Genomic DNA, 24,980 nt, shown 5'->3' with positions numbered 1-24,980 from the left:
GAGACAGAGAAACTAAGACATCTAGAAAAAGTTTGAAAAGCTTCGGTTGAGATCCAGCTTTTCAGGGTGGTAACACTCGGCTGCCTAAGCAGGGATGAAGGCCTGTGGTACTCAAACTCCCAAATGGCTTCCACTGCAAACTCTCAATACAGAAGCAGCTGAGTCTACCTGGGCAATTCAGGGAAAAGTTGCACATGCTAGACGGAGAAAGAGGTACCCACATGGCCTACACTGTCTTTTAGTGTTCTTTATTCTCCAATGGCCATAGCCATTTACACCACCATTAAAAAGGACCTCCTGTCGTTTCGAGACTTCATTGACTATCACCACTCCCGAATCCAGAGTATCCCTCATGTTGCTGAATTCCGAAGAGGTTATAAGCCAGGCTGCTTTAAGACCGACTCTTAACTGCACGCAGGTGCGCAACTGCAGGAACCTGAGGATTCGAAGTACAGACTTGGCAGGGCACAGGGGATAAGCCTTCCAGCTCGAGGCCCTCGCGGCCGGTGGGTGGTGCTTGCAAGGGCCCGCCTTTTCTGGCCTTGAGTCTCCAATGATTTAGCCTCCTTTGTTTTCTGAATCCATGAGGTGGGCTACCTCCTGTCCCTTTGCTAAGAGAAGTGCACCGGGTATGGCTCCTGCCCTAGATTTTGTATTCTATTTCCTTGAGAAACCCCAAACTACCTAAGGTAGGTGCTGAGGACCAGTCCTGAGAATGAACCACGTTCACTCTCCTTCTCCGCCTTTCAGAGGCCTGAAGTCACTGAATACACCAAAAGGCATACCATTGAGCCAATGAATTAAAATGGGCTTGGTTGTTTAGTCACAGAATACCTATCGTCTTTTGAGACCTGAGTTATAAAGGAAGAAAGAAGCATAATTTACCTCCGTCCAGAGAACATCCATCTCTGGGTAGACTAACCAAGTGGTACAGTCTAGGGGGCTTGAAAGGAAAAAAAAATATGGCGCTCAACAGGTGGAAGCAGAAACATCTCAAATGCAGACGACATAATCAGCTGTTGAAGAAAGCTGTTTATGAGGAGTGAAGAAAAACACAAACTGGACACCAAGAAAAAGACCCTTTTCAAAATACATAGGGGATTCAGCCCCCCCAAATCCAATCTTTTCTGAAGAACTGGCGTTTTTAAAGTCTTTGAAGAGTCTGCCCTCCACCCACCATGCAGGGTTGGTCGATTTGAATAAAGAGTGGATGGTGGATTAGGCCAGAACTGTTGTGTGACATGTCCTGTGCAGGCCTTGAACTTGTTCAACCAGCCCATCAGCAAGGGGCTTGCGGTTGTTGCAGGTGAGAGTCAAAAGTGTGAGGGGTCCCTGCAAGCTCTGCTGCCAGCGGAGATCCCCAGAAAGTAAGAAGTAAACGTGGTTCAGCATGACTTAGCCGGCTGGTACAAACTTTGAGAGTGTGACTCCAGTTTATTTTTATTTTTATTTATTTATTTATTACTTATTTAAACAGTAAAACTTTCAAAGAAAAAAAAAAAGGTTTCCTTGTGACAACTATTACCACAAAGCTTAGGACACGGTTATATCTAAACTCCCTTGCAAAGTGCATGTTTTTTGAAAAGCACCATGACCTCTTCCACAAGAGTGGGTTCTATTGACTGAGAAACAATGCTCAGGAAAAGAGCCTAGGGAGGGAAGGTTTTATAATCATAACAGCAAACTCTTTTGCAAAGTACATGAGATCTCTCTTATAAGGATGGAGTCTATGGACTGGAAACGCCCAGGAAAAGGGGGATTCAGGTGAGAGCTGGCTCCACAGAATAGGAAAATTACCTGGTATTAAACAACCTCCATTCCAGCCTTCCACATGAACAGCTGTCAATTTCTTCCATTGAAGAAAAAGATCTGCATGTTTAACACTTCTGGTTTCTATAGTACCACCTGGAAGCACATGGCCTCCTACCCTCTACACAGAAGCCTACGCAGCCTTTATCTGAGGCTGCTAAGCTTGTATTGAGTTAGGAGGTTGAGGAAGAAGTTAGCCAACTTGACAATTCATCACCTGTTACCTAGCCGTGGCTCCTCTCCTTATCTGCCTACCACGGAGTCTTACTCTCAGTCTTTCAATAGCACTAATTAACAACCTGGCTGGAGCACTTGTATTTCAGTTGTCCCTACTATATCCAGGGATTAAATGGCTTGCCAGCATTTTACCAAATTTGGAGGAATTGTGATGCCCCATTCCCTAAAAAAATCTAAAAACTCGAGTTGGCAGCAAAGCATCAAACCTCAGTCAATGCCAAGGCCTTCAGTGCTGTTGGCGAATTGAATCAATTACTCACTGAAGATGCTGACAGAGAAAAGCTGGTTTCACAGATAACCCCAAAGTCAGAAAACTGCAAGTTCCTAAGTTCTTGCATTGTGGGTTTTGGATTTAACAGTTTCTCACATAGCTGTTAGTGTGCTCCCAAAGAAGTAGCTGCGAGAATTCCTGAGTTACCGATGTTCCCAAGCCACTGTAGGGATGAACTCAAGTAGGTGGAAAAAGTGTGATGTGTGTGGGAGGAGGTGGGAGATTGTTACATTAGGTACCGTGAGCTACGGCACAGTCACTAGTCTTTGTTCTTTTGTTCTTTGTATTTTACACAATGTAAATTGGTAGCAACAACCAAACAAGTTATATTTTGAAAAAAAAATTGGTTTTTCCTGGTCAAAAGCTGAGCCACCTTTCTGCGGGCAGAGTAGAAAGGTAAGGCCCCCAAACTAGCCCCAGTTCAATTCCCAGTGGCCCTCAATTCCAGCACCCCTTGATAGTAAGCCAAAAGACTAGACTCGGGGAGTGAGGGCTCCCAGATGGACTCCACCCGCGGGGAGACTACGGGATGGGTGGACCGCCAGCTACATACACCGGGCAGGGAGGAGCACCCATGGGATGAAGCGAGTATCTCCCAAGCTAAAGTCCAACTCAGAAAGCCCGCAACCTCCGGAAAGAGATGCTCCTGGTGGGCGGGTAGCGGAAGCGGAAGTAGACCACCGGAAGCCGCGATGGTGACGCCTGCCATGGCAGAAGGGCTCTCCGCTGGACCCGAGTCGGTGGCGGGCTGCCGAGCACGGGCCGTGCACAAGGTGCTGAATCAGGTGGTTCTCCCCGGGGAGGAGCTGGTGCTGCCGGACCACGAGGACGTAGACGGCCTTGGCGGCGCCGGGGAGCAGCCGTTACGCCTGAACGCCGGTGCGCGCCCGAAGCTGCGCGTAGTGTGTGGCCCAGGTTTGCGACGCTGCGGGGACCGTCTGCTGGTCACCAAGTGTGGCCGCCTGCGTCACAAGGAGCCCAGCGGAGGCGGCGGCGGCGTTTACTGGGTGGACTCGCAGCAGAAGCGGGTGAGCGGAGGTCGGAGAGGCGGCGCTGCCGCGAAAGTGGGCTTCCTGCAAGCGATCATAGGTTAAGGCGAATCTAGAGCCGCGGTGGCTTCTAGCCCTCTCTCTGCATCTTCTTTAGAGGAATCACAATAGGAACACATCCTGAGAAAGGCGAAAGGAGAGAAAGGTTCCGTGAGATCTTGTCTTGAAAAACCCAGAGCCTCGGGGTTGCCATTTGGTGTCCCAGTTGCAATGAGTCCAAATCACAGGGAATTAAATTTCCCATAGAATAATTAAGAGCGTTCACTTAGGAATAATGTCAAATGGAATGGGTTTCCTTGAATGTAAAGATTCTTGTGCCACCAGACTTGTAAAGGATGCTGAGAAAACTTGAAACTTGATCAAGTGTGGATTAGACGTCTACAAAGTTGGACTGGTGCAGGCCGATTTTGTAGTTCCAGTTACGTGGGGACTATGAGTCGGCTGGATGGGTTGAGACCCACCCTGAGCAACCTAGATGAAAGTTTCAGAAGCTATTTTGTAATGGTATTTGTATCATTTATGGTTGTTTTTATTCTGCTTTTAGTATGTACCTGTGAAAGGGGACCACGTGATTGGCATAGTGATCGCTAAAGCTGGAGATATATTCAAAGTTGATGTTGGAGGGAGTGAGCCAGCGTCTTTGTCTTACCTGGCATTTGAAGGGGCAACTAAAAGAAACAGACCCAATGTACAGGTAATGATGGGAATCTTTGGTTTCAACAAGAAAAAAATAGCCACTCCCCAGAAAGTTAACCATCCAGAGGGCTACTTGAATTGTCTTCAAAGCATAAATGTCCCTCCTGTTCTCCACGATAGTTTATAAGAGTTTCTTAGGCGCTGTGGCTCCAGAAGCATTGCTGTGTGTCCTGTTTGCAGCCTTGGTTCTTCCCTACCTGGTTGAAGAGTTTCATCTGCTATCCCCCTCCTTACCTGTCATGTCTGAATCCACCCCACAAGGAAAATGGCCCTAGTCTAAGGGCCATGGGCACTATTGGCCATCTGTTCATCGAGGCTCTAAATCCTTGGAGCTGGAGCTGACAGAAGAGTGGTCTTGTTTCTGTAGGTTTTCAGGTTGGGCTTTCTGGGTAGCTTAGCCATGTTCTTCCTGAACACCCGAGCCAGAAATGTGCTGGCCTCTCTGCTGCTTTTTCTTCAACTCTCAAGGGTCTTTAGTCACTCAATCTTATTCGTTCCTTCTCTTATCTTTTGTATGCCAATCCCTTTGTCTCACTTTTGACAGGAGCGGGCAACAATCTTATGAACTCATTAAAAAAAAAATCTCATTAAGAAAAGTATTATTCAAATCCTACAGAGAGCATTGTACTCAGGGGTCTTTGCTCGCGGTTTCTGTTACTTCATGGAACCATATTTAAGCTTCACAGTGTAACTGGGCTTTGATTCCTTCCCTTGGGTCTTTATTAATGGTGTTCCTGTTTGGAGCTGTGTCCTCAGCCTAGGAGACATCACCTTTGAGGTCCAGGCTGACTGAGTATGACTGTCTATAAGGTCCTCATCATCACTTGTCCTGCATATTCACCACACACTGGGTTCATTCTCCATCTGGCTCGTGTTCAGTCATTCTCATTGCCCTGTGCAAGACCACATGCCCAGGAAGCCGGAAAGGGTGTAATGATTCCCGCTAGGTTTTGTAATCACCCACAACAGTGGGGACTTTAAGGCATTTTTAAAGTATGCACAGGAAAGTGTGCCTACATGTATGTTTTTGCACGCTGTGTGACAGCTTCTTGTGGAGGTCAGACAGGAAGGTCAGGTCCCCTGAAACTTGACTTATGACAGGTTGTGAGCTGCTACACGGGCGCTAGAAGCCAAAGCTGGGTCCCCCACAAGAGCAGTAAGTACTCTTAGCCCATGAGCCATCCCCAGCTCAACAGTGGGTATTTTTAATGTTGAAGAGAACAAATTTATTGTTTCCTTAGCTTCATTTTAAAGTTCAGTTTTGTAATATTTTAAAGCAAAATTTCCATGAAGTAGTATCTGAATTACCATTGTCCTGTTTTCTTTTGAATATGGATATAATGGGTTTTTCCTTCCTCTAGACAAATAATGTAATTTCCTTGTTAGTACTGATAGAACATTCTCCGGTGATGCTGTTTGTTTTTATATCCGCACTGACTGGTGCGGTTACTGCTAGTTACGTGTGGCTGCTGAGCAGCTGAACTGTTGAAGAATGGAATTTTATATATGTTAAGTAGATACAAGGCTAAATTAAACTACATGTAAGTTGGACAGTACAGTCTTGAAGATTGTTCTTAGGCCTTGGAATGGCTCCTGGTTGGAGGGTTTCATGGTGTGTGAAGGGATGACTGAATTCTGAGGACCATCAGTCCCTTAGTGTCACAGCTGTGGGTCCCTGGCATTCGTGCCCATGGATCAGAACCAGCAGCAGCAGCAGCTGTAGGATGTCTGGATGAAGGGAACTGAACTTTGGTTTTAATCTTACAGGTTGGAGATCTCATCTATGGCCAGTGTGTGGTTGCTAATAAAGACATGGAACCAGAGATGGTCTGCATTGACAGCTGTGGCCGCGCCAATGGGATGGGTGTGATTGGGCAGGATGGCCTGCTCTTCAAAGTGACGTTGGGCTTAATTAGAAAGTAAGTTATGCTGCTTATTAACCGCCCTGCCTTCTTTAATGACCTGTTTACTCTGAGAATTTCATAATGGTATTTTGTTGGTTATACTTGCTCCCCATTCTTCTCTGTAACTCCTTCCAGGTTCCTTCCCCACTTTCCTCCCCTCTCCACCCTATCTCCTACGTTTGTGTGCCCTTTTAAAAAACAAGCCACTGAGTCAAATCTGTGCTGCATGTTTATTTGTAAAAAATGGGGCCTGCTACCAAAGTGTGACCAGCCCACCGTGAAAGGGGCACTAAGCTGGGCGCGGTGGCACATTCCTTCAGTCCCAGCTACTTGGGAAGGCAAGGGAGTTCTCACACCTACAAATCTGAGACTTAGTTTACATGAGCTAGGTAGACTTCCTCTCCAAATACAGAAGCATTGGGTGTGTGTGTGTGTGTGTGTGTGTGTGTGTGTGTGTGTGTGTGTGTGGCATTTGAAGGGGCAACTAAAAGAACAGGGGCAGAGACATCAAGTTTTGTTTTGGGAATGATGCTGAGCGGACTTTGAATAGTCACAGAGAACTACTCAGAAAGAAATTCCAGAAAAGGAATTTTGTTTAGGAGACCCAGAACATACACTACCACTTTATTAAATTTCATTTTCTTTCATTTTTCCTAACAGGCTATTAGCTCCAGATTGTGAAATTGTGCAAGAACTGGGAAAACTCTATCCGTTGGAGATTGTGTTTGGAATGAATGGGAGAATATGGGTCAAAGCTAAGACCATTCAGCAGACGTTAATTTTGGCAAATGTCTTAGAAGCTTGTGAACACATGACAACAGAGCAAAGAAAACAGATCTTTGCCAGACTGGCAGAGAGCTGACATATAAATTTTCTTAATGGATATTTTAGTCAAGACTGAGTTTCCTGGGGAAATCTTTTTTTTTTCTTCCTGGCAGATCTTTAGAAGAAGCATATTATTTTACTAGAATTGAATAAAATATTTTTGTAAGAGATACTGGTTGTCAATCATGTATAGATGAGAAAATTATAAAAACTTTTATATAATAAACTTTGTTGGTAGTGTCTATATTTGTAGTTCTACAGTACAGCTTCTATAGTGAGCTGGACTGCAACACTAAACCTGTTTTCTGGTTATAATCGTTAAGCCTTCCTTGCCAGAGGGAATGTTGAACACATTAATGAAAGCAAAGAACAAAGCCGTCTGTAATCCCAGAAGCCAGTGGAAGAGTACACAGTAGCTCATACTGAAGCACTTACTGTGTGAGAAGTATTGTCCCAAGTGTTTCACACAATTACCAGGAATTCTCATTCCACTCAAAGATACTGAGGCACAGACTGTAACATGGCCTGAGGCTTAACCACTGTATGTGTATTTGTGTTTTTCAAATTGGAGTTAAAAGATGCTGTAACTTATACTCTGTCTAGTTCAAACAGGATATATTTCTTTCATGGCTATTATAAAAAACTTTAGTAATTACAAATATTTCACTTCATAATTAGTATTTTTTATATACAGTTTTTTTTTCCTTAGATATAATAGTATGAAGATCTTTAATCCACGTCTGGCTAAACATCATTTAACACAATTCCCACAATCTTAAAAAACTATGTGCTCAGGTTTTGGATAAAGAGGAGTGTTTTAGAGTTGGAGGAAGATTCTGTGCTATTTATGTTATGGTAAAACCTCCATAGGGAAAAGTGTAGGCTGGCAGGTGGTAAGAGTTGAGTGGTTCTCAGTTCAGTCTGACCTCTGAGAATGAGTTATGGACCCCTGAAGCCTATGTGGCCCAGTCCCTTAAAGGGCTTCCCTGAGGCCTTGCCTGTATGCTTCTGTGTCAGAATGCAGCAACCTTTTTTGGCTGCTTTATGTTGGATTTATCAATAATTTTGTTTTTATTAACCTGGGGTATATATTTGTCCAGAGCACTTGGCTTGTTTGAGCTCAAGGCTACACAAAGCTATTTACAAAGACTAGAAGAGAGGTGCCCTCCATGACTATATATAATGAGAACAAGAACAGGGTGAGAGCCACAGGAAAGAACCAAGCACTCTAAACGTAAAGTAGTGCGGGCCAGGCGGGGCTAGGCCAGCAGAGCTGATTGCAGCAAATGTCTGAGCTGGTGAAAATCAGCACATTTCAGGTGACAAAAATAATTTTATGTAAGTTAAATGAAAAGTTCAGACAATCATTTAAACAACTTTAAAACCTTTCACAAACAGATGAATGTACAAAGCATGAATTAACACCCGGGAATGACATGTATTTTGGCAATTACTTAACACAAGCTTTTTTTTTTAACCATAATATGTTTTATCAGGGCATTTTCAGGCATTGTGGGTGACATAGCATAAAATGTGGTTCTTGCCACTAATGGCTTTCAAAGATCTGAGATAGCATGTAGAGGCAAGTGTGTGCCATTGCCACACTTTGCCTGGTCCTTTGGTCAAGACACCTCTGGCACTTCACCCCCCGCAGCTGGAATCTTAGGCTGCTCATCATTCCGCGGAATTCCGAAGAACGTAGCCTTTTCCTGGGGAAACTCCTTTCTTCAGTGCTTCAGGCCAGTTACGAGTTTCAAAGTAAGTAGACAGGACATCGAACACTGTCAGAAGGTAAACAGATGTTGGTGACCGTTCAGGAGAAGACTAGTTAGTAAGTGACTAATGTGGAACAGGGGTGCTGTGGAATGTCTTCACTGCCCAGCTGTCCTGAGTCACATGTGATGGTTGATCGTGGGAAGAGTGAGACAAGGACACAGCCCTACTTACAAGGCCTCATCTTACACTGAACACTTGGGAATGGACAACTGCAAGGGAGGAACACAGCACCATGGGAATACCAACAAGGGGCCTGACAGCCTGCAGTGGGAGGAAAGGCAGCTAAGATGCTCCTGAGCTGACGCCTAGAGAACAAAGATACTGGCCAATGAAGGTAGGTGACAAGGTGTTCTAGGCAAAGGGACACTTATCCAGGAAAGAAAACAAAAGGAGGGAACTCTCAATGGCCAGGCAGAATGGCTGCCAGCAAGTGCATGCAGGAGAGTCCAGGCGTCAGAGGAAACTGAGTCAAGGGCACTACACTTAAAGCAGAGCAGCAGAGTGAGCTATCAAATAGTCTGAGTAAACAGAGAACACAGAGCCCACCCAAGACAAAGCAACAGTAAAAGGCCTGTAAGGAGAAGCGGGGTGGGCTGGGCTGAGTGTACCTTGGTTGATGGCCAGTATTTCCGAATGGTAGTTTTTCTCATTCTGGCGCCTGATCATGTATTCCTGGATTGGCAAGCGGGCTGTCTTGACAGAGTATTCTCGGGCTTTTTGAAATGTCACCTTCTGTAAATCAAATTTTCTTATTATAAAAGTTACACGTATTATTTTCATTGTATTCATTGTAATAGGGACTGCCAGTCTCAAAAATCCCCACATGCTGCTACTTTGAGTTGGTAGAAACCTGAGAGGGCGTGACTCAATCTTACACTTGTCAGAACGGCTAAGATCAAGGACACAGATGACAGCTCATGCTGTTGAAGATGTGGAACAAGGGGAAAGAATGCTCCTCCATCACTGGGGGGAGTGCAAACAGCTGTGGCCACTTTGGAAATCAATATGGTGATTTCTTTCTTTTGCTTTTTAAAAAAGATTTATTTATTTATTATATGTAAGTACACTGTCGCTCTTTTAAGACACCGGAGAAGAGGGCATCAGATCTCATTATGGATGGTTGTGAGCCACCATGTGGTTGCTGGGATTTGAACTCAGGACCTTTGGAAGAGCAGTCAGTGCTCTTAACCGCTGAGCCATCTCTCCAGCTCTATATGGTGATGTCTTGGAAGACTGAGAATTGATCTACCTCAAGACCCAGCTATACCATTCCTGGGCACATACCCAAAGACACTGCTGCACCAAAAGGACACTTGCTCAATTATGTTCATAGAAACTTATAATAGCTCATAGTAGCTCATAGTGGTTATTTGGCTAGATACTGGAAACAACCTAGATGTCCCTCAGTTGAAGAATGGATAAAGACAATGTGACACATTTACACAATGGAGTATTACTCAGCTATTAAAAACAATGATGTCATGAAATTTTCAGGCCAGTGGATCGAACTAGAAAAGATCATGCTGGGTGAGGTAACCAAGCTCCAGAAAGACAGACATGGTATGTACTCACTTATAAGTGGCTATTAGCTGTAAAGTACAGGAAAACGATGCTACTACAATCCAGAGACCCAAAGTAGCTAAGTAACAAGGTGGGCTCAAGGGCAGACGAATGAATCTCACTGAGAAGGGGAAACAGAACAGACATTGCCAGTGGATGGGGAGAAGGGATTGAATGGGGTGAAGTGTGAGGATGGGAACAGGAGGGATCAGGTGTGGTGAGGGAGAGAGTACTGGGAGAGACAACTGGAATTTGGGAGGAGCATCTCTGGGAGGAGCCAGCAACCTAGGGCAATGGAAACTCCCAGGATACAAGGGTGACCCTAGCTAAGACTCCCACCAGTGGGAAAAACAGAGCCTGAACTGGCCATCTCCTGGAATGAGGCAAGATTTCCAGTGGAGGGACTGGGACACCAACCCAGCCACAAAACCTTCAACCTACAATTTGTCCTGCCTACAAGATATGCTGGGGTAAAGGCAGCACAGAAATTGTGGGAGTGGCCAGTCAATGCCTGATCCAGCTTGAGACCCATGCCATGGGAGGGGAGCCCACCTCTGACACTGCCCAGAGGGACAGGAGCCAGAGGCTGGATAGCACAGAGACCCATAACAGAACCAAACACAAATGGCAAATAAAAAAGAAAATCAACAAAATGATTCTCTGATATTCAGAATGATATTCTGCTATACTCATACACTGGTCATCTGAGAGGCTTCATCCAGCCACTGATGGAAACAGATGCAGAGACCCACAGCCCAACATTAGGCAGAGCTTGGAGAATCCCATGGAAGAGGGGAGGAATGACGGTAGGAGCCAGAGGGGTCAAGGACACTCCAAGAAACCCACATTATCAACTAACATGAACCCATAGGGGCTCACAGAGACTGAACCGCCAACCAGAAAACATGCACGGGACTGACCTAGGCCCTCTGCACATACATTACATTTGTATAGCTTGATCTTCTTGATCCCAACAGTAGGATCAAGGGCTGTCTCTGACTCTGTGCCCTGCTTTTGGGACCCTTTCCCCCTACCAGATGGCTCATCTAAGCTCAACAGAAGATATACCTAGACTTACTGCAACTAGATATGCCACGGCTGGTTGCTCTCCATGGGAGGCCTCCCTGTTTCTCAAGAGAAATGGAGCATGGGTGGATAGGGAGAGGGAGGAACTTGGGGTAGAGGAAGGAGGGCAAACTGTGGTCAGAATGTAAAATAGATAAATAAATAAATAAAATTTCACATCTAGACAGCACACTCTGCTGACATACCTTCTGGGCTTTACGGCCTCAAAGAGGCCATCTGCCGGTCGCAGGAGGCGTGGCAAGTCAGAGAGTAAGCCGATACCGACTCTGAGATAAAGCTCTCTTCCCCTCCCAACCATTTATTTCAAAATATCTCAAGTCTAAGAGATCTGAGAGAATCATTACATGAGTTCTCGTCCTGTCACCTACATTTCTGTGAGCTTCGGCCATTCTAACACTGCACCTCACACTGGCCTCTCGCTGGAGGACAACCAGCTCTCCCCCTTCAGCACAATCTTCACTTCTAAAAATCCTGAAGGGTTATTTAATACACAACCATTATTAAAGTCTCCCCCAGAGGTCTTTGGTAAAGTTTCCCTCCCATCCATAATACAATCAAGCCACACGTGACAGTTCCCTGTTTGTAGGAAGGGCTCAAAGGGGCCCAAATGATTCTGACGCAGCCTCCCAGGCAGACAGGACCACACACATGTCATTTAACTGTGTTTGATTTTGTTATGCTCCTTGAAAACAACCCTCCTCCCCCCTGGCTTGGTTTAGTTTCTATTACAGTGGATTTTTGAAAATTCTGTTGTCTTGCAGAAGTCCTGGACTTCTTGTTCCCTTGTGATTACATTTGAAAATTTCAAATCACGAGTAAGAATACTTGACAGGAAAGCCTGTCACACCAGGAGACCCAGAGTGTCACTCCTGGTGATGCTCAGCCTCATCAAGTCTGGAGATGATGGAAACCAAAACTGGCTTCAGTGTAATGGTGTGCTCTTGCCTTGGTAATGTGCCAGGGAACGCTCTGCATGTTTATTTATATAATAGGAATAGTCTATTATATATATGCATATATATAATATATTAAATATTTATATATTATTATATATATAATATATATAAATATGCATATATATTATTATAGAATATACAATATTTATATAATAGAAGCAGACAGCTGTTTATGTCTTCACGTAATCAGCTGCCTGAATCAGGAGTACACTGGGAACAACAACAGTGACTTTCTAATCCCTATTAGCAGGCTTCTGCAGGAGACCCCCAGCCACAAAGGATTACTGTTATGACGCCATGGAACACTTAGATCCACACATTTAATTGTACTAAAACTAAGCACATGTTTAACACCAATGGGAGCTCAATCTATCATTTAGTTGTTCTGAAACTACGATTAAATGATAGATTGAGCTGCCATTCATATTAAACATGTGCTTCATATATGTGTGTCTCACACATGAAATATTTCTAATACATTATAAACACATGTCAGAGACCAACAAACATGCCTGAGAAAATGGACCATGATACTTTGAGGATTGAGGGTACAGGGTGGGAAGGACACTTACTTCTGACTTCTACATTTCTTTTTGCAAGTGTAAACTACTGAATCACTATTCAACTTAAAACTATGCAATATATGTTAATTAGTGAATATAAGCAAAGAAAATTAATATTTATATAAGAGAAACAAAGTTTTAAGTATCAGCTTAATTATTCCAGTGAAACTTCAATTCAATAAAAGAATCATGAAGTTGAAAAGATGGTTCAGCAGCTAAGAGCACTTGTTGTTCTTTACAGAGGACCTGGGTTCTACTCCCAGTCCCCACAGGTGGCTAACAACCATCTATAACTCTAATTCCAGGGGCTCTGATGCCCTCTTCTGAACAGGCATGCACATGGTACACAGACATGCATGTGAGCAAAACAGTCCTATATGTAAAATATAAAGCAAATCTAAAATAGAAGCCTGGTCAACCCTACTGAATTTGAGGTCTTGGAATATGACTTACACCAGCAAGAAAGTTAGCCTACAAGAAGCCAACCAATCTCCCACAGAGAACACAGTGCTGGGATAAAATGCGGAGCCAAGAACAGAGTCGTCGTGGCAGAGAGAAGACGAGAGGCAGTGGAAGGAAGTTTGTGCCGAAATCACCAGGCCTGACCTACTGACTTCCGACTCAGCTCCTGTCAGTCAGGACTGCTGACCTCCAGGCAGGAGGGGCACCCATGGACGAGCTCTTCTTGTTCCCACACAGCGGCTAGGCCTGCTGGGGATATTAACAACAGGGCAAATGCCTCTACTATAAATGGTATAACACGGCTGGAAGTTTTTGGTGAACCCCTTTAAATCCAAGGCAGGAGGCAGAGGCAGGTGGATTTCTGTGAGTTTAAGGACTGCCTGGTTACAGAGCAAGTTCCAGGACAGCCAAGACTATGTAAAGAAACCCAGTCTAGAAAATTTTTAAAAAGGAGGGGGGGGGGGGAGGTGAGGCTAAAATGTCCACTTACCTTCTGAATGCTCTCATCTACAAGTCCACCAATAATGTAAACTGTGCTCTGATCAATGTCTTCAAGGGCTAATGGGAAAATGAAAGCCACCGAGATCAACTTTGTTTTATAATTTCTAAATCCAGAGAAAGCAAAAGGAAAGAAATCACAATAGTAATACAACAAACACAACAACACGACTTAAAGCCTGCTGGCAGATCTGAACAAAATGCAGGTGCTGTGTCCAAAGCAGCACTGGGTTAGATGGGAAACAAAGCCAGACGTACGAGAAATGTGCGATGAGTCTGAGAGGAGCATGGCTGACCTAACACTAGGGAGAGCAACAGAGGATGGGCTGGGGAAAGGATCTATAGAACCAATACCCTGACCAAAGCTGCCCAGGAAACCGGCGGCCAGGCTGCATGCAGAGTCCACCCGAAGCTGGAGCCCATCTCTGCGGCACTGGCTATCTACCCACAGGAGAGGGCAGCTTATCCCCAGTGCTTCCTCCCACAGTCTCTTAGATGGAGTGAGAACAGATGTACCACAGGGAATAATGCAACACAAGACCAGGGACAAAGCTCTGGTGAACCCACAGGGGAAGGGCAGGGACTCACGGTGTTTGGAGTCAGGAGTCAGGTACACAAGGGTTTCCAGAGGAAAAAGGCTAAAGCAGTCTTCTTCTGTCACATCCAGCTGGAAACATAAAGATAATTGCACAGGCGAATGGGGTTAAAACTGCATCATGCACAATTCAGTACCAGTTGCCTACTACCCCACAGCACAGCGCTGGGCGCGGCTGCGCCGGGAAGCTGCCGGTCTGAGGGCTTCTTGAGAAGTGCTTAGTTGAGACAATCAGATAAGCGCAGGCATTTAAACCACAGAAGTGAGACAGAGAGTGGCAGAGGCCCCCGAGGGACAGGGAGCATACACCAGGACTAAGGTGAGGGAGCATGAGCAGGAGGGGTGGCTTTCTAGTGAGTCGGAAAGAAGAGAGGACACTGACACAGGTCAAACGGAAAGGAGATCGCCTCAGAACGGCACGGATAGGGCACATCGGGAGAGGCTGCTGAAGCAGTAACAGGAGACAGCTGGCTGTCCAGCGCCACACAGCACATCCCTCGCACCTACAGCCTCTGTGGCTTCCCCAGGGAAGGCTGCCGTAACTCAGTCCCAGCTATACAGCAGCACAGAGGGGCAGTTTTAGTGCCGTTTCTTGGAAACAGACCTGGATTCTCCCTTGCATACCTACTGTTACCTTTACAAGATCCCCAGCCAAGAGTGGAAAGTGGAGGACTTCTTCCCAAAAGACACTGTGAAGCCACACTGCTCCGAAAGTGTCCTTTCTCTAACAATCACGTTTCCCACCTCTCCACTGCTATATTCCAAAAATATTACTAGAGTATATGGTTTGGCACGAACTAGACAGGTTATGAAACGTGGTTCTAGACAATGGGAATATTAGTTTCACAATGAAGGGCAAGAATGAGAAAAAATGTAATTATAAGAACTAATGAAAGATTCTGAAACTTTATAGATTGCCACAGTGAAGACACCATTTCTATGCAGACATTAATTACAGTTACCCTGCAGCATGGGTGGGGCCTGGCTTCCAGTGGGCCCCATAGACACTAAAATCAGGGTTAGCATCTTCAAGTCCCTTATATAAAATACCAATGCTTACATTTAAGTTATATGTTCCTGAAGACTTAAAATGATCATTAAAGAAATCACTTCTAGATTATTATAATGCCTAGCAAATAGAACATAGATAGTTCTTATGCTGTAGTTTTGTTTCCTCTTGGTTTTGAGACAGATCTCACAATGGCTTAGGAATCACTATGTAATTCAGGCCAGCTTCAAACTTGTGACAGTCCTTCTGCCTCAGGCTCCCAATTTCTGAGATGACAGGCATGAGCTACCACACCCAGCTATAGTGTATTGCAGAAGGAATAAATGACAAGGAAAAAAGTGTCTATGTGTTCACTACAGGTGCAATTTGTTTTCAGGATATTTATTATGTATACAGCGTTCTGACTGAGTGTACACCTGCAGGCCAGAAGAGGGCACCAGATCCCAGTAGAGATGGTTGTGAGCCACCATGTGGTTGCTGGGAATTGAACTCAGGACCTTAGGAAGAGCAGTCAGTGCTCTTAACCGCTGAGCCATCTCTCCAGCCCCTGGACCCATCTCTTTAGTTCATCAAAATATTTAAAAAACTACAGAGGAGCCAGTGTGGAGATAGCTCAGTGGGTAAAGACAGCTGCTCCGAAGCCCGAGCTGAGTCTTCTCCCAGGACCCATGTGGTGGAGAGAACCAGCTCTCACTGTCCTCTGACCTCTGTGTTCATATCATGGGCGCACGTGTGCGTGTGCACACACACACACACACACACACAATAACAGAATAGATAGATGCGATAAGGATGTCATAGGTGGAGATCCAGCTGTATGCCAAAGAATGAAAAAGTAAAACCTTTCTGTTAGGACAGAAGCACACTTAGATAACTTAAGAAACATGCTAGAGGATTCTTACCAAGTAAGCAGAAAACCCGTCATTCATCCTCAGACACTCCTCATAGAGGGGGCTGGCGGTTGAGAATCCAGTGAGGCAGATCCAAAAGGGCCTGCTGGCTTTTTTGTTTGAACCATACAACCTTCGAATCTGTCCCGCCAACCTACTCAATTCCTGTAAAGCAACAAGGATAACTGAGCCTTTGGCATGGAAGCATGACAGCCCTAGCAGTGGACAGTCACACAGTGGTCACTCCCTGGGTCCTGCCCCACAAGACCCCCGTGGGCTAGCCTGGCTCCTTTCACTCAGGAGTGAGCATGCGCGAAAGTGCTATGCTCCTTGACATAAGACGATGACACTAGTCTGGAGATGCCCCTAAGAGTGAAAACTGAGAGTTCCTCCTCCCCTGAATCTGCCCATGATATCTGGAAGGATGTCCTCTGCTTTTACACCAGTTCTCCTGTCCGAAACTGCTCAGTATTTAAATTATTAAAGAGGTCAATAGGGCAGTGGCACTTCCGTGCCCATTTGGTACATCTGGCACCATCACCCTAACTTTAAGAGATATTACAATGTTGGAAGTGCTAACTTTCCTCCCTAGTCCTAGAAAGTTTTTTTCATAGCTTAGTTTGATTTGTGCTACACTGAAGAAAAGGTCTACAAGACTTTGGATTTGATTTAATCTGCTCTCGCTTAATATAAGGAGAGACTCCCTTGTTTACTCTTCGTTTTTTTATGGCTGCTGCCTCTGCCTCAGCAGTACTGGGATTAAAGGCATGCACCACCACCTCCTGCCTCCTTGTTCATTTTTTTAGAAGGCGTACTGGCTAATTTTGTCAACTTGACACAGGCTGGAGTTATCACAGAGAAAGGAGCTTCAGTTGGGGAAATGCCTCCACGAGATCCAGCTGTAAGGCATTTTCTCAATTAGTGATCAAGGGGGAAAGGCCCCTTGTGGGTGAGACCATCTCTGGGCTGGTAGTCTTGGGTTCTATAAGAGAGCAGGCTGAGCAAGCCAGGGGAAGCAAGCCAGTAAAGAACATCCCTCCATGGCCTCTACATCAGCTCCTGCTTCCTGACCTGCTTGAGTTCCAGTCCTGACTTCCTTGGTGATGAACAGCAACATGGAAGTGTAAGCTGAATAAAACCCTTTCTTCCCCAAGTGCTTCTTGGTCATGATGTTTGTACAGGAATAGAAACCCCGACTAAGACAAATAGGTACCAGAAGTGGGGTATTCCTGTGATAACCTGACCATGTTTTCGGGAGGACTATGGAAGGACTTTGGAACTTTGGGCTAGAAGATTGGCAAGGTTCCATCTAGACTGAGAACATCATAGCTTGAGTAGGAGGCTGGAAAGAGAAGGCAAACTGCAAACTAAATCAAAGAACCTGTGTTCCTTTCCAACCACCTGTGGAAGTCTGGAGACTAGAAAACCAGACACGTCTAGCCCATAGAAGCTGGCGATGGTCCCCGCCTGGCCAGCCTGCACCCTTCTGTGCCTCCCTTGGCCTCTGGATGCTCTACCTTCTTTGACATGTGCTGGGTCATGCTCAAGTCAACACATAGTCTTGGTCCTGAGTGTTTGGCTTCCAAAAGTTTCTCTTTGGTTAAGGCTTTCAAAAAACGTTTGCTGTGTTGTGGGCAGGTGCCTGCGACAGAAATACCAGAGAGGATTAAGAATGGGATAGCACAGGCACTGAGATCAACAACACAGGCACTGAGATCAACAACTAGTAAATGGGACTTCATGGCACTGAGAGGCTTCTGTGCAGCAAAGGACACCACATTTTTTTTGGACAAAGCTGCAGCAACTGCATGGGAAAAGATTTTTTACCAACTACACATCAGATAGAAAACTAATATCCAAAGTATATGAAAAAATTTAAAAACTAGGTATCAAAAAATCAAATAATCCAATTAAAATTGGGGCCCAGATCTAAACTGAGAATCCTCAATAGAGGAAACTTAAATGGCTGAGAAACAAAGAAATGATCAACATTCTTAGCCACGAGGGAAATGCAAACACTATGAGATTTCATCTTACATGCATCAGAGTCTAAGATCAATAGCACAAGGGACAGCTCAAGCTGGCAAGGATGTGGAGCACGGGGAACACTCTTCCATTGCTGGTGGGACTGCAAACTTATACAGCTACTATGTAAATCAGCATGGCAGTTTCCCAGGAAGATGGGAAACGATCTACCTCAAGATCCAGCTATACCACTTTTGGGCATACACCGAAAGGATGCTTCGTCCTATAACAGAGAAACTTGCTCACCCATGTTCACATTGCTGCTCTATTCATAATCCTAGAAACTGGAGACAACCTAACCTAATCAGAAGAATGGATAAAGAAATGTGATACATTTACACAATAGAGTAGTATTATCCAAACAAACAAAAAACAAAAACAAACCCAAAAAAACGACATCATGAAATTTTCAGATAAATGTTTAGTATTAGAAAAATAATCATCTTAAGTTAGGCATCCCAGACCCAGAAATACAAATATGTATTTGCTTATGATATGGATACTAGCTGTTAAGTCAATGATAACCAAGCTACAATGCACAGAACCACAGAGGTTATGTATAGAGTAAGAAACTAAGGTGTATAGATAGATCTTGTTAGGTAAGAGAAATGAACAGGTATGAATGGATGGGGGTTGCAGGAGCAGGAGGATCAAGTGGGGAGGAGAGAGAACTATGAAAGGGGGAAACGGGGAGACAGCTAGAATCAAGGCCATCGGAGGGGTAAGTACACAAACCTAATACAGTAGATGCTCCCTGAAATGTATACAGATATGAAGGGGAATCAAAATAATGGGGAGACAGAGTCCCAACTGTTCATCTCTTGTCACCAAATGAAGCCTTCAATACTGGGACTAGGTTACATCTAAGTTGTTGGCCAAAGAAGTCCCATAGGAATCTCCAAATAACCCAGGCTGTGACCAAGGCTATCGGTTGCTCTCCACAAACTGACAGCGAGGCCCCAATGCTGAAGACAAAACCTTCACAACTCACGGAAGCTGAAGAAGTTGAACTGGTGCCTACACGGAGTCTTTTATATTCCAATGCCTTTGGCACAGGAAAGTACTCTACACACTGCCAAAAGAGTAACATAAACTCCATGCCAGTCACAAACTGGGTATACAATGGTGTCCTGACTATAAGGTATGCTAGGGCAATGGAGGCACAAAGCTCACGGGAGTGACCAGCCAATAGCTGACTTAAGGCCCACTCCACAAGATGAAATCCATACCTGACACTGCTTGGATGACCAAAAGCCAGAGACTAGATAGCCCAAGGATCTAGGGTAAAATAGTACTGGTCTAAAACAAAAACAAAAGCTATATAGCAATAAAATTACTCCTAATGACATTCTGCTAGACTCATAGCTCAGTGTCTGACTCAGCCATCAGAGACCCCACAGCCAGACATGCAGAGAGTGAGAGACCTTGGAACACTCAGCCCTGAATGGGATGTGTCCACCAAATCCCTCCCCTCAGGGCTCCAGGGACCCTTCCAAAGAGGATGTGGAAGGAGTGTAAGAGCCAGAGGATGGCACCAAGAAAACAAGGCCTTCTGGATGGACGTGATCAACGCTCCTATGGAGTCGGAGGCAGCAGGCGCCGGGTCCTCTGCTTACACATTAGCGCTCCAGTCCAGCGTGTTTATGGGATTCCTGTGTGAGTCTCTGATTCTTGTGCCTTCTCTTGGGCTCTTCTCCTTCTGTTTGTTTCTCCTGTCCATTCCAATGTGACAGTTTTTGTTTTATCTTACTGTATTTTATTATTAGTGTCTCTTAGAAGCCTGTTTGTTTTCTAATGAGACAGACATGGGGTGAGTTTAGATGGGAGGGTAAGAGGAAGAGGGAGGGGAACGGTAATCAGTCTGTCTGTCTCTCTCTTTTTGTCTGTTTTTGTTTTTCTGAGACAGGGTTTCTCTGTGTAGGCCTGAGACTAGGCTGGCCTGAAACTCACAGACATCAGCCTGACTCTGAATCCTGAGTGATGTGACCAAAGGCATGTCCACCAGGCCTGGCCAAAGGCCAGCTTTCAAAATACTAATTTTTGAGTCCAGTGTCTTTTCTGGACTTACTAGAACTAATAGCTCTTTTTGTACAACCCAGGGGATTCTCTGTGCAGACGAATCTCTCTTTTACTTTTGGTAGGGAGCAGCATAGGCTCTGGCTTATTAGAGATTGTGCTAAACTGAGTTATTCTGAGCACATTATCTAATCTGAACCCATCTCTTCTACAAAAAGGGGATAATCTCAGTACGTAGCAGCCCCGAGGTACTCAATGCATGATTTTAAGCTAGCACAGAGCATGAATGAGCATGCATTACCGCCGGTGTCATCCCTTCCGTTTCTGAGTTTACAGCCGCACATGGTCACTTAGCTTCTACTTTAAAAGCAACCTCGAAGTTCGCACTGGTCCGCTGGTTTGCAGAGGAACTGAGTAATAGGCCCTACTCTCCCAGCAACATAAAAACAAGTTTGCCGAAAGCCATGACCTTTCACCGGCAACCACGCTCACCGTTTCCGGGCTCCTCTGCACGCTTGGCTTTCCTTCGTTCTCTTTCCTGCTTCCTTTTGCTCTTCTTTGAGGAGACTATCCTTTCCCAGTGTCTCTGTTTTCTTTGCACGTTTTTCTTCCATTATCCAGAAAACAAAATTGTTTGAGAACTTCATGAGCACCAGAAAGGAAAATGAACGCCTGCCACCTTTTTCATTTATATATAAAGTTAGAGAGGAAAAGGTTTTTGTCTTAAAAACAAGCCTGCTACTGGCTTGTGCTTATTTTTCATTTTACCGCTATGATGGTTTGCTATTTTATTTTCATTGGTGGATATTCACCGTGAACATTACAGAATTATTATAACTGAGTGCATTGCTCGGGATCGGACCCAGGGCCTTGAGTACGCAAGGCAAAAGTTCTCTCTGAATAATATCCCTCTCCAGGTTATAATTAGAGAGAACACCACCCTCACCCCACCATCCCAAAATTGCAGAAAACTCATTTGGGACAGAATCTTAAAAACAGAGTTTAGAGTCCCTCATCCTTTTTGAGCCATATCAAAATCTCTTTTAAATTTTTATTTACATTCTTATGACTCAAATGAAGATGAAACTGTAATCCAAGGGAATGAAATACATAGAATTCATTCTCAGCTCCTAGATCAACCCTTAGAGCAGAGATCTCCGAGACAGCCATCACGGCAAGCTCGCAGGACCCACCGAGCTCCACGTGGCACCTACTGAGCTCCAAGCGGCACCTACCGAGCTCCACGCGGCACCTACCGAGCTCCACACGGCACTGTTTGCAGGGCTGGTCTCTTCTGGGCGCTCGTACTCCACATCCACCTGCAGAAGCTGGAAGCTTTCAGAGAGTCCATCTTCACCTCCGGCCTCTGGGAGGCCTTCTGGTTCCTGAAAGGCCTGTGAGTCTGTTCTCTGGGCGCTCTCTCCCGACTTACAGTCCATGCGCAGATGTCACTTACACAGCTGATTCCTTACAACCAGAAGACAGATAGTGCTGGGGTGTTAGTGAGGAGCAGGGGTGCCATACTGACCCAGAACGACTGACCCACGGGGAACATGCTGAAGAGTATTCCAGAGAGACACTTCAGCAGGAAAGAAGCTGCACACTTCTCAGAGGACAGGGACCAGATACCTCCAAACGATCTGGACCCATAGAAGCCAAACTTTTATTGTGCTCTTTGGAAAGCAGTGTGTCAGTTTACTTTCAAATCAGTCCTTTAGCAAATATTTCTTAAGTATCTACTACATACAAGGTTCTGAGCCAGTAAAAAAAAGTGTGGTAGATTTCTGGGGTTCTGGTGACCGGTCAGAACCTCTTGTCAAGCCTCAAATCCCCCTATATCTGAGCGCCATTGCAAGAGAAAGCACTGAGGGTATGCACTGTCCCGTCTAGGCCTGAGGCTGAAAAAACGTGAGAAGCACTGTAATCATGGTGTTCAAAGACGCCAGTGGTGCGTGTGCAAGCTGGCCAAGAACTCACAGAGAGTCCTAAGTTTCGGGACTAAGTGTTCACCATCTTGCCCTGCTAGTTCAGGGCTTCTTAAACAATTTCTACTTGTAACCCCCTTTTCACTCTAGAACAAATTTTAATGTCCTAAATTATTTATTATTGTACGTGTACCATGAGGTGTGTGTATAGGTGGTGGGGTATAAATGTACAGAATGCGTGTGAAAATCAAAGAAAACCCGAGTAGAGTCAGCTCTCTCTTCCCTTTACATGGAATCTGAGGACAGAAATCAGGTTACCAGGCTTGGGCTGTAAGCAAGCACCTAGCCTTCCTGCGACATCTTGCTGGCTCTCACCCAGGAAATGTTATGCAAGTCTAGGTATATAGTATACACACACACACACACACCAAACAACTGATAATAAAACATAAAGACATTCATTCTAAAACAACGCTTTGGTATACAAATATCTTTACCATTTATGAAGATGAGAGCACATTTGCATTCTAATGAGAAGGGTAAGCTTGCTTATTTTCACAATAAAGAATTAAATCTTGGCTGAATCCTGGATACTGTCGGATAGAATGTTGCAGTGTTTTCAGGATAGAACGTTGCAGTGTTTTCAGAGTTGATGGGTATTTTAATACTGTAATTGTCAAAGCTGAGAATGCCACTTTGCATAAATGTGGTACAACGTGGCAGAAGTATGTATTTCAGGAATTGTCGGAAAGTCTGTCCTAATCCCAACCCAAAATTCAATTCGAGTTTTTAACATTAAATATTTTATTTTTAAAAATTGTCTGTATCTGTGTATACTGAGTGTAGGTTTCCGCATGTGTGTGCAGTGCATGCAGAGGCCGTGAGAGAGCACCGGATTCCCTGGGATTGGAGTTCCACTGGCTGTGAGCTGTCGTGGATTGGTTCTGATGCTGTTTGTATTAATTACAGGGAAACTGGCTCGTTGCCTGCCTGTAAGACACTGAGGCTCCCTGCCCCTAGATGGCTTTGACTGGTGAAATAAAGTTGCCAGCGGCCACTAGCACAACAAAAAAAGAAACAGGAGGGTCAGAAGTTCACTGCTGAAGTTCAAGTTCATCCTTGGCTACATAAAGACTTTGAGGTTAGTCTAAACTACCTGGGACCCTGTCTCAAAATAAATCTGTGAAATATATATATATATGTATATATATATATATATATTCACAAGTATGTAGCAACAGATATGTAAGAGCATCTAAATGTTTGAGAATTACACCACTCTTCTGGCCAGAGTCAGCAGCATTTTCTATTTCACTCACAGTAATCCAAAATCTACACACTATCTGCACAGATCACTAAGGGCTCTCTCCCTTCTGTCAACTTTCTGTTTTCTAGAGGATTTTATTTATTTATTTATATTTATTTATAGATAGGGTTTCACTATGTAGCCCTAGCTGGCCTTGAACTTGCTATATACTGGTTGGAGACCAGGCAGGCCTCCAACTCACAAATCTGCCCTGTCTCTGCCTCCCACATTCATCCATCCAACCATTCATGGATTCATTCATTCATTCGTTTGTTTGTTTGTTTGTTTTTTGAGACAAGGTTTCTCTGTACCCTGGTTATCCTGGAACTCCCTCTAGAGACCAGGGTGGCCTAAAACTCACGGAGATCTGCCCGCCTCTGCCTCCCAAATTAAAGGTTTGCACCACCACACCGGAGCCATTTTATTTTTAAAAATTATGGATGTAGCTATGTGTGCATCAGTTCAGTACAGGTGTCTGTAGATCGCCTGGAGCTTAAGTTACAGGCAGTCATGAGTCGCCCAGACATGGGTGCTGAGAACTAAACTCCGGTCCTCAGCAAGAGCCATCTTTCCTGCTAGTCCCTCCTCCATCATTTTCTTTTGTGCTCTGTGGTCTACCTATTCCCCAAACATACTAAATATCCCAATGTCTGCATAAACTGTGACCTACCTATTCCCCAAACATACTAAATATCCCAATGTCTGCATAAACTGTTAATCTCTGCCCACATGCTCTTCCCTTAGTCTCACACGTCCTCAGATCAGGCATATTTTCACTATCCAACATCGCCTACTTATTTTTTGTCTAATTTTCCCACACCGTTTCAATACAATTAAATGTTCCGTTTACTCAGACTCTCAATAAATACTTGGAGTTAACACCGCCATCTTCGCCTTAGACCTTTTCTAGCCCAAGTCCCACCTGATGAGCACAAACGCCGTCGCTAAGTGTCCAATCATCCTGTTTGCATAGGTCTCTCATTTTCTCATTCTGAGCCCAACCACCTTCAGCAGCAGAACACCTGCTTAGATCTCAGGCTGCAGGGAACGCGGGTCACACTGCCTCGCGTGCTGCGACCGAGGAAAGGCAAGACCCAGACGCCCCAGGGCTGTGGGGTGCCGCGGCGTCTCGGTGGGACCGCGCAATCTCTAGCCAACCCTCAGAACCAGATCTTGGCTTACCTAACACACCTTGTTCAGAAGAGACCTAACACAGTTGGCCCCGCCCCAGCGCCACTTCCGGTTCCTGATCAGCTTTGAGTGGCATTCTGGGAGTTGTAGTTTTCAGTCTAACAACGCACTAGATGATACCAGTAGATTGGCTGGGCTTCTATACTCTGGGTTATCTGTCTGTTAGTTGAAGATGGCAATTCCAAGTCCTTGTAAACTGTACATAGCTCAAACAGGTGACTAGTCGCTTTCTGGCGACTTTAAACCAAACTCTAAACCACCTACTTTGTCTTTTTGGTCAGCATGGAGCCCTTAAGATTCCCTGGGTTTCCCTTCAACCAGCAGGGACCAT

At 44.9% G+C, this 24,980-nt stretch overlaps 2 protein-coding genes across 5 annotated transcripts; one reads left to right on the top strand and one right to left on the bottom strand.

Moving 5' to 3' along the window:
* The first annotated feature begins 2,970 nt into the window (after nucleotides 1-2,970).
* Nucleotides 2,971-7,033, top strand: Exosc3 (exosome component 3). Its single transcript, XM_021160760.2, has 4 exons — nucleotides 2,971-3,345; nucleotides 3,911-4,060; nucleotides 5,830-5,981; nucleotides 6,627-7,033. Exons 1-4 carry the CDS (start codon nucleotides 3,010-3,012, stop codon nucleotides 6,826-6,828), a joined length of 840 nt encoding a protein of 279 aa, XP_021016419.2. The 5' UTR covers nucleotides 2,971-3,009; the 3' UTR covers nucleotides 6,829-7,033.
* Nucleotides 7,034-8,154: 1,121 nt separating this feature from the next.
* Trmt10b (tRNA methyltransferase 10B) lies at nucleotides 8,155-24,693 on the bottom strand. 4 transcript variants are annotated; one of them, XM_021160687.2, is made up of 9 exons: nucleotides 24,641-24,693; nucleotides 21,463-21,694; nucleotides 20,720-20,834; nucleotides 17,704-17,828; nucleotides 16,199-16,351; nucleotides 14,281-14,359; nucleotides 13,685-13,752; nucleotides 9,176-9,299; nucleotides 8,155-8,572 (listed from the first exon to the last, which is right to left on the bottom strand). In XM_021160687.2, the coding sequence occupies exons 2-9, from the start codon at nucleotides 21,664-21,666 to the stop codon at nucleotides 8,466-8,468; spliced, it is 975 nt and encodes a 324-aa protein (XP_021016346.1). In that variant the 5' UTR covers nucleotides 21,667-21,694; nucleotides 24,641-24,693; the 3' UTR covers nucleotides 8,155-8,465. The 4 variants fall into 4 exon arrangements, with proteins under 4 accessions (XP_021016346.1, XP_021016348.1, XP_021016347.1 ...); XM_021160689.2 differs by having other exon boundaries at nucleotides 21,484-21,694; XM_021160688.2 differs by lacking the exon at nucleotides 24,641-24,693 and adding an exon at nucleotides 24,381-24,630.
* Between the last annotated feature and the right edge of the window lie 287 nt (nucleotides 24,694-24,980).

The sequence above is a fragment of the Mus caroli genome, chromosome 4, assembly GCF_900094665.2.
Source record: "Mus caroli chromosome 4, CAROLI_EIJ_v1.1, whole genome shotgun sequence".
Lineage (NCBI taxonomy): Eukaryota > Metazoa > Chordata > Mammalia > Rodentia > Muridae > Mus > Mus caroli.
Note: the sequence above shows the minus strand (reverse complement) of the source record. Positions and strands in the feature narration are given on the sequence as shown.

Coding starts and splice junctions, on each gene's coding strand:
- Exosc3 (XM_021160760.2), top strand. CDS start 3,010: ATGGTGACGCCTGCCATGGCAGAAGGGCTCTCCGCTGGACCCGAGTCG. Junction 3,346..3,910: donor TGGACTCGCAGCAGAAGCGG/GTGAGCGGAGGT, acceptor TTCTGCTTTTAG/TATGTACCTGTGAAAGGGGA. Junction 5,982..6,626: donor ACGTTGGGCTTAATTAGAAA/GTAAGTTATGCT, acceptor TTTTCCTAACAG/GCTATTAGCTCCAGATTGTG.
- Trmt10b (XM_021160687.2), bottom strand. CDS start 21,666: ATGGACTGTAAGTCGGGAGAGAGCGCCCAGAGAACAGACTCACAGGCC. Junction 16,352..17,703: donor CCCAGCACATGTCAAAGAAG/GTAGAGCATCCA, acceptor GTTGCTTTACAG/GAATTGAGTAGGTTGGCGGG. Junction 9,300..13,684: donor TAGATGAGAGCATTCAGAAG/GTAAGTGGACAT, acceptor TTTGATTTACAG/AAGGTGACATTTCAAAAAGC.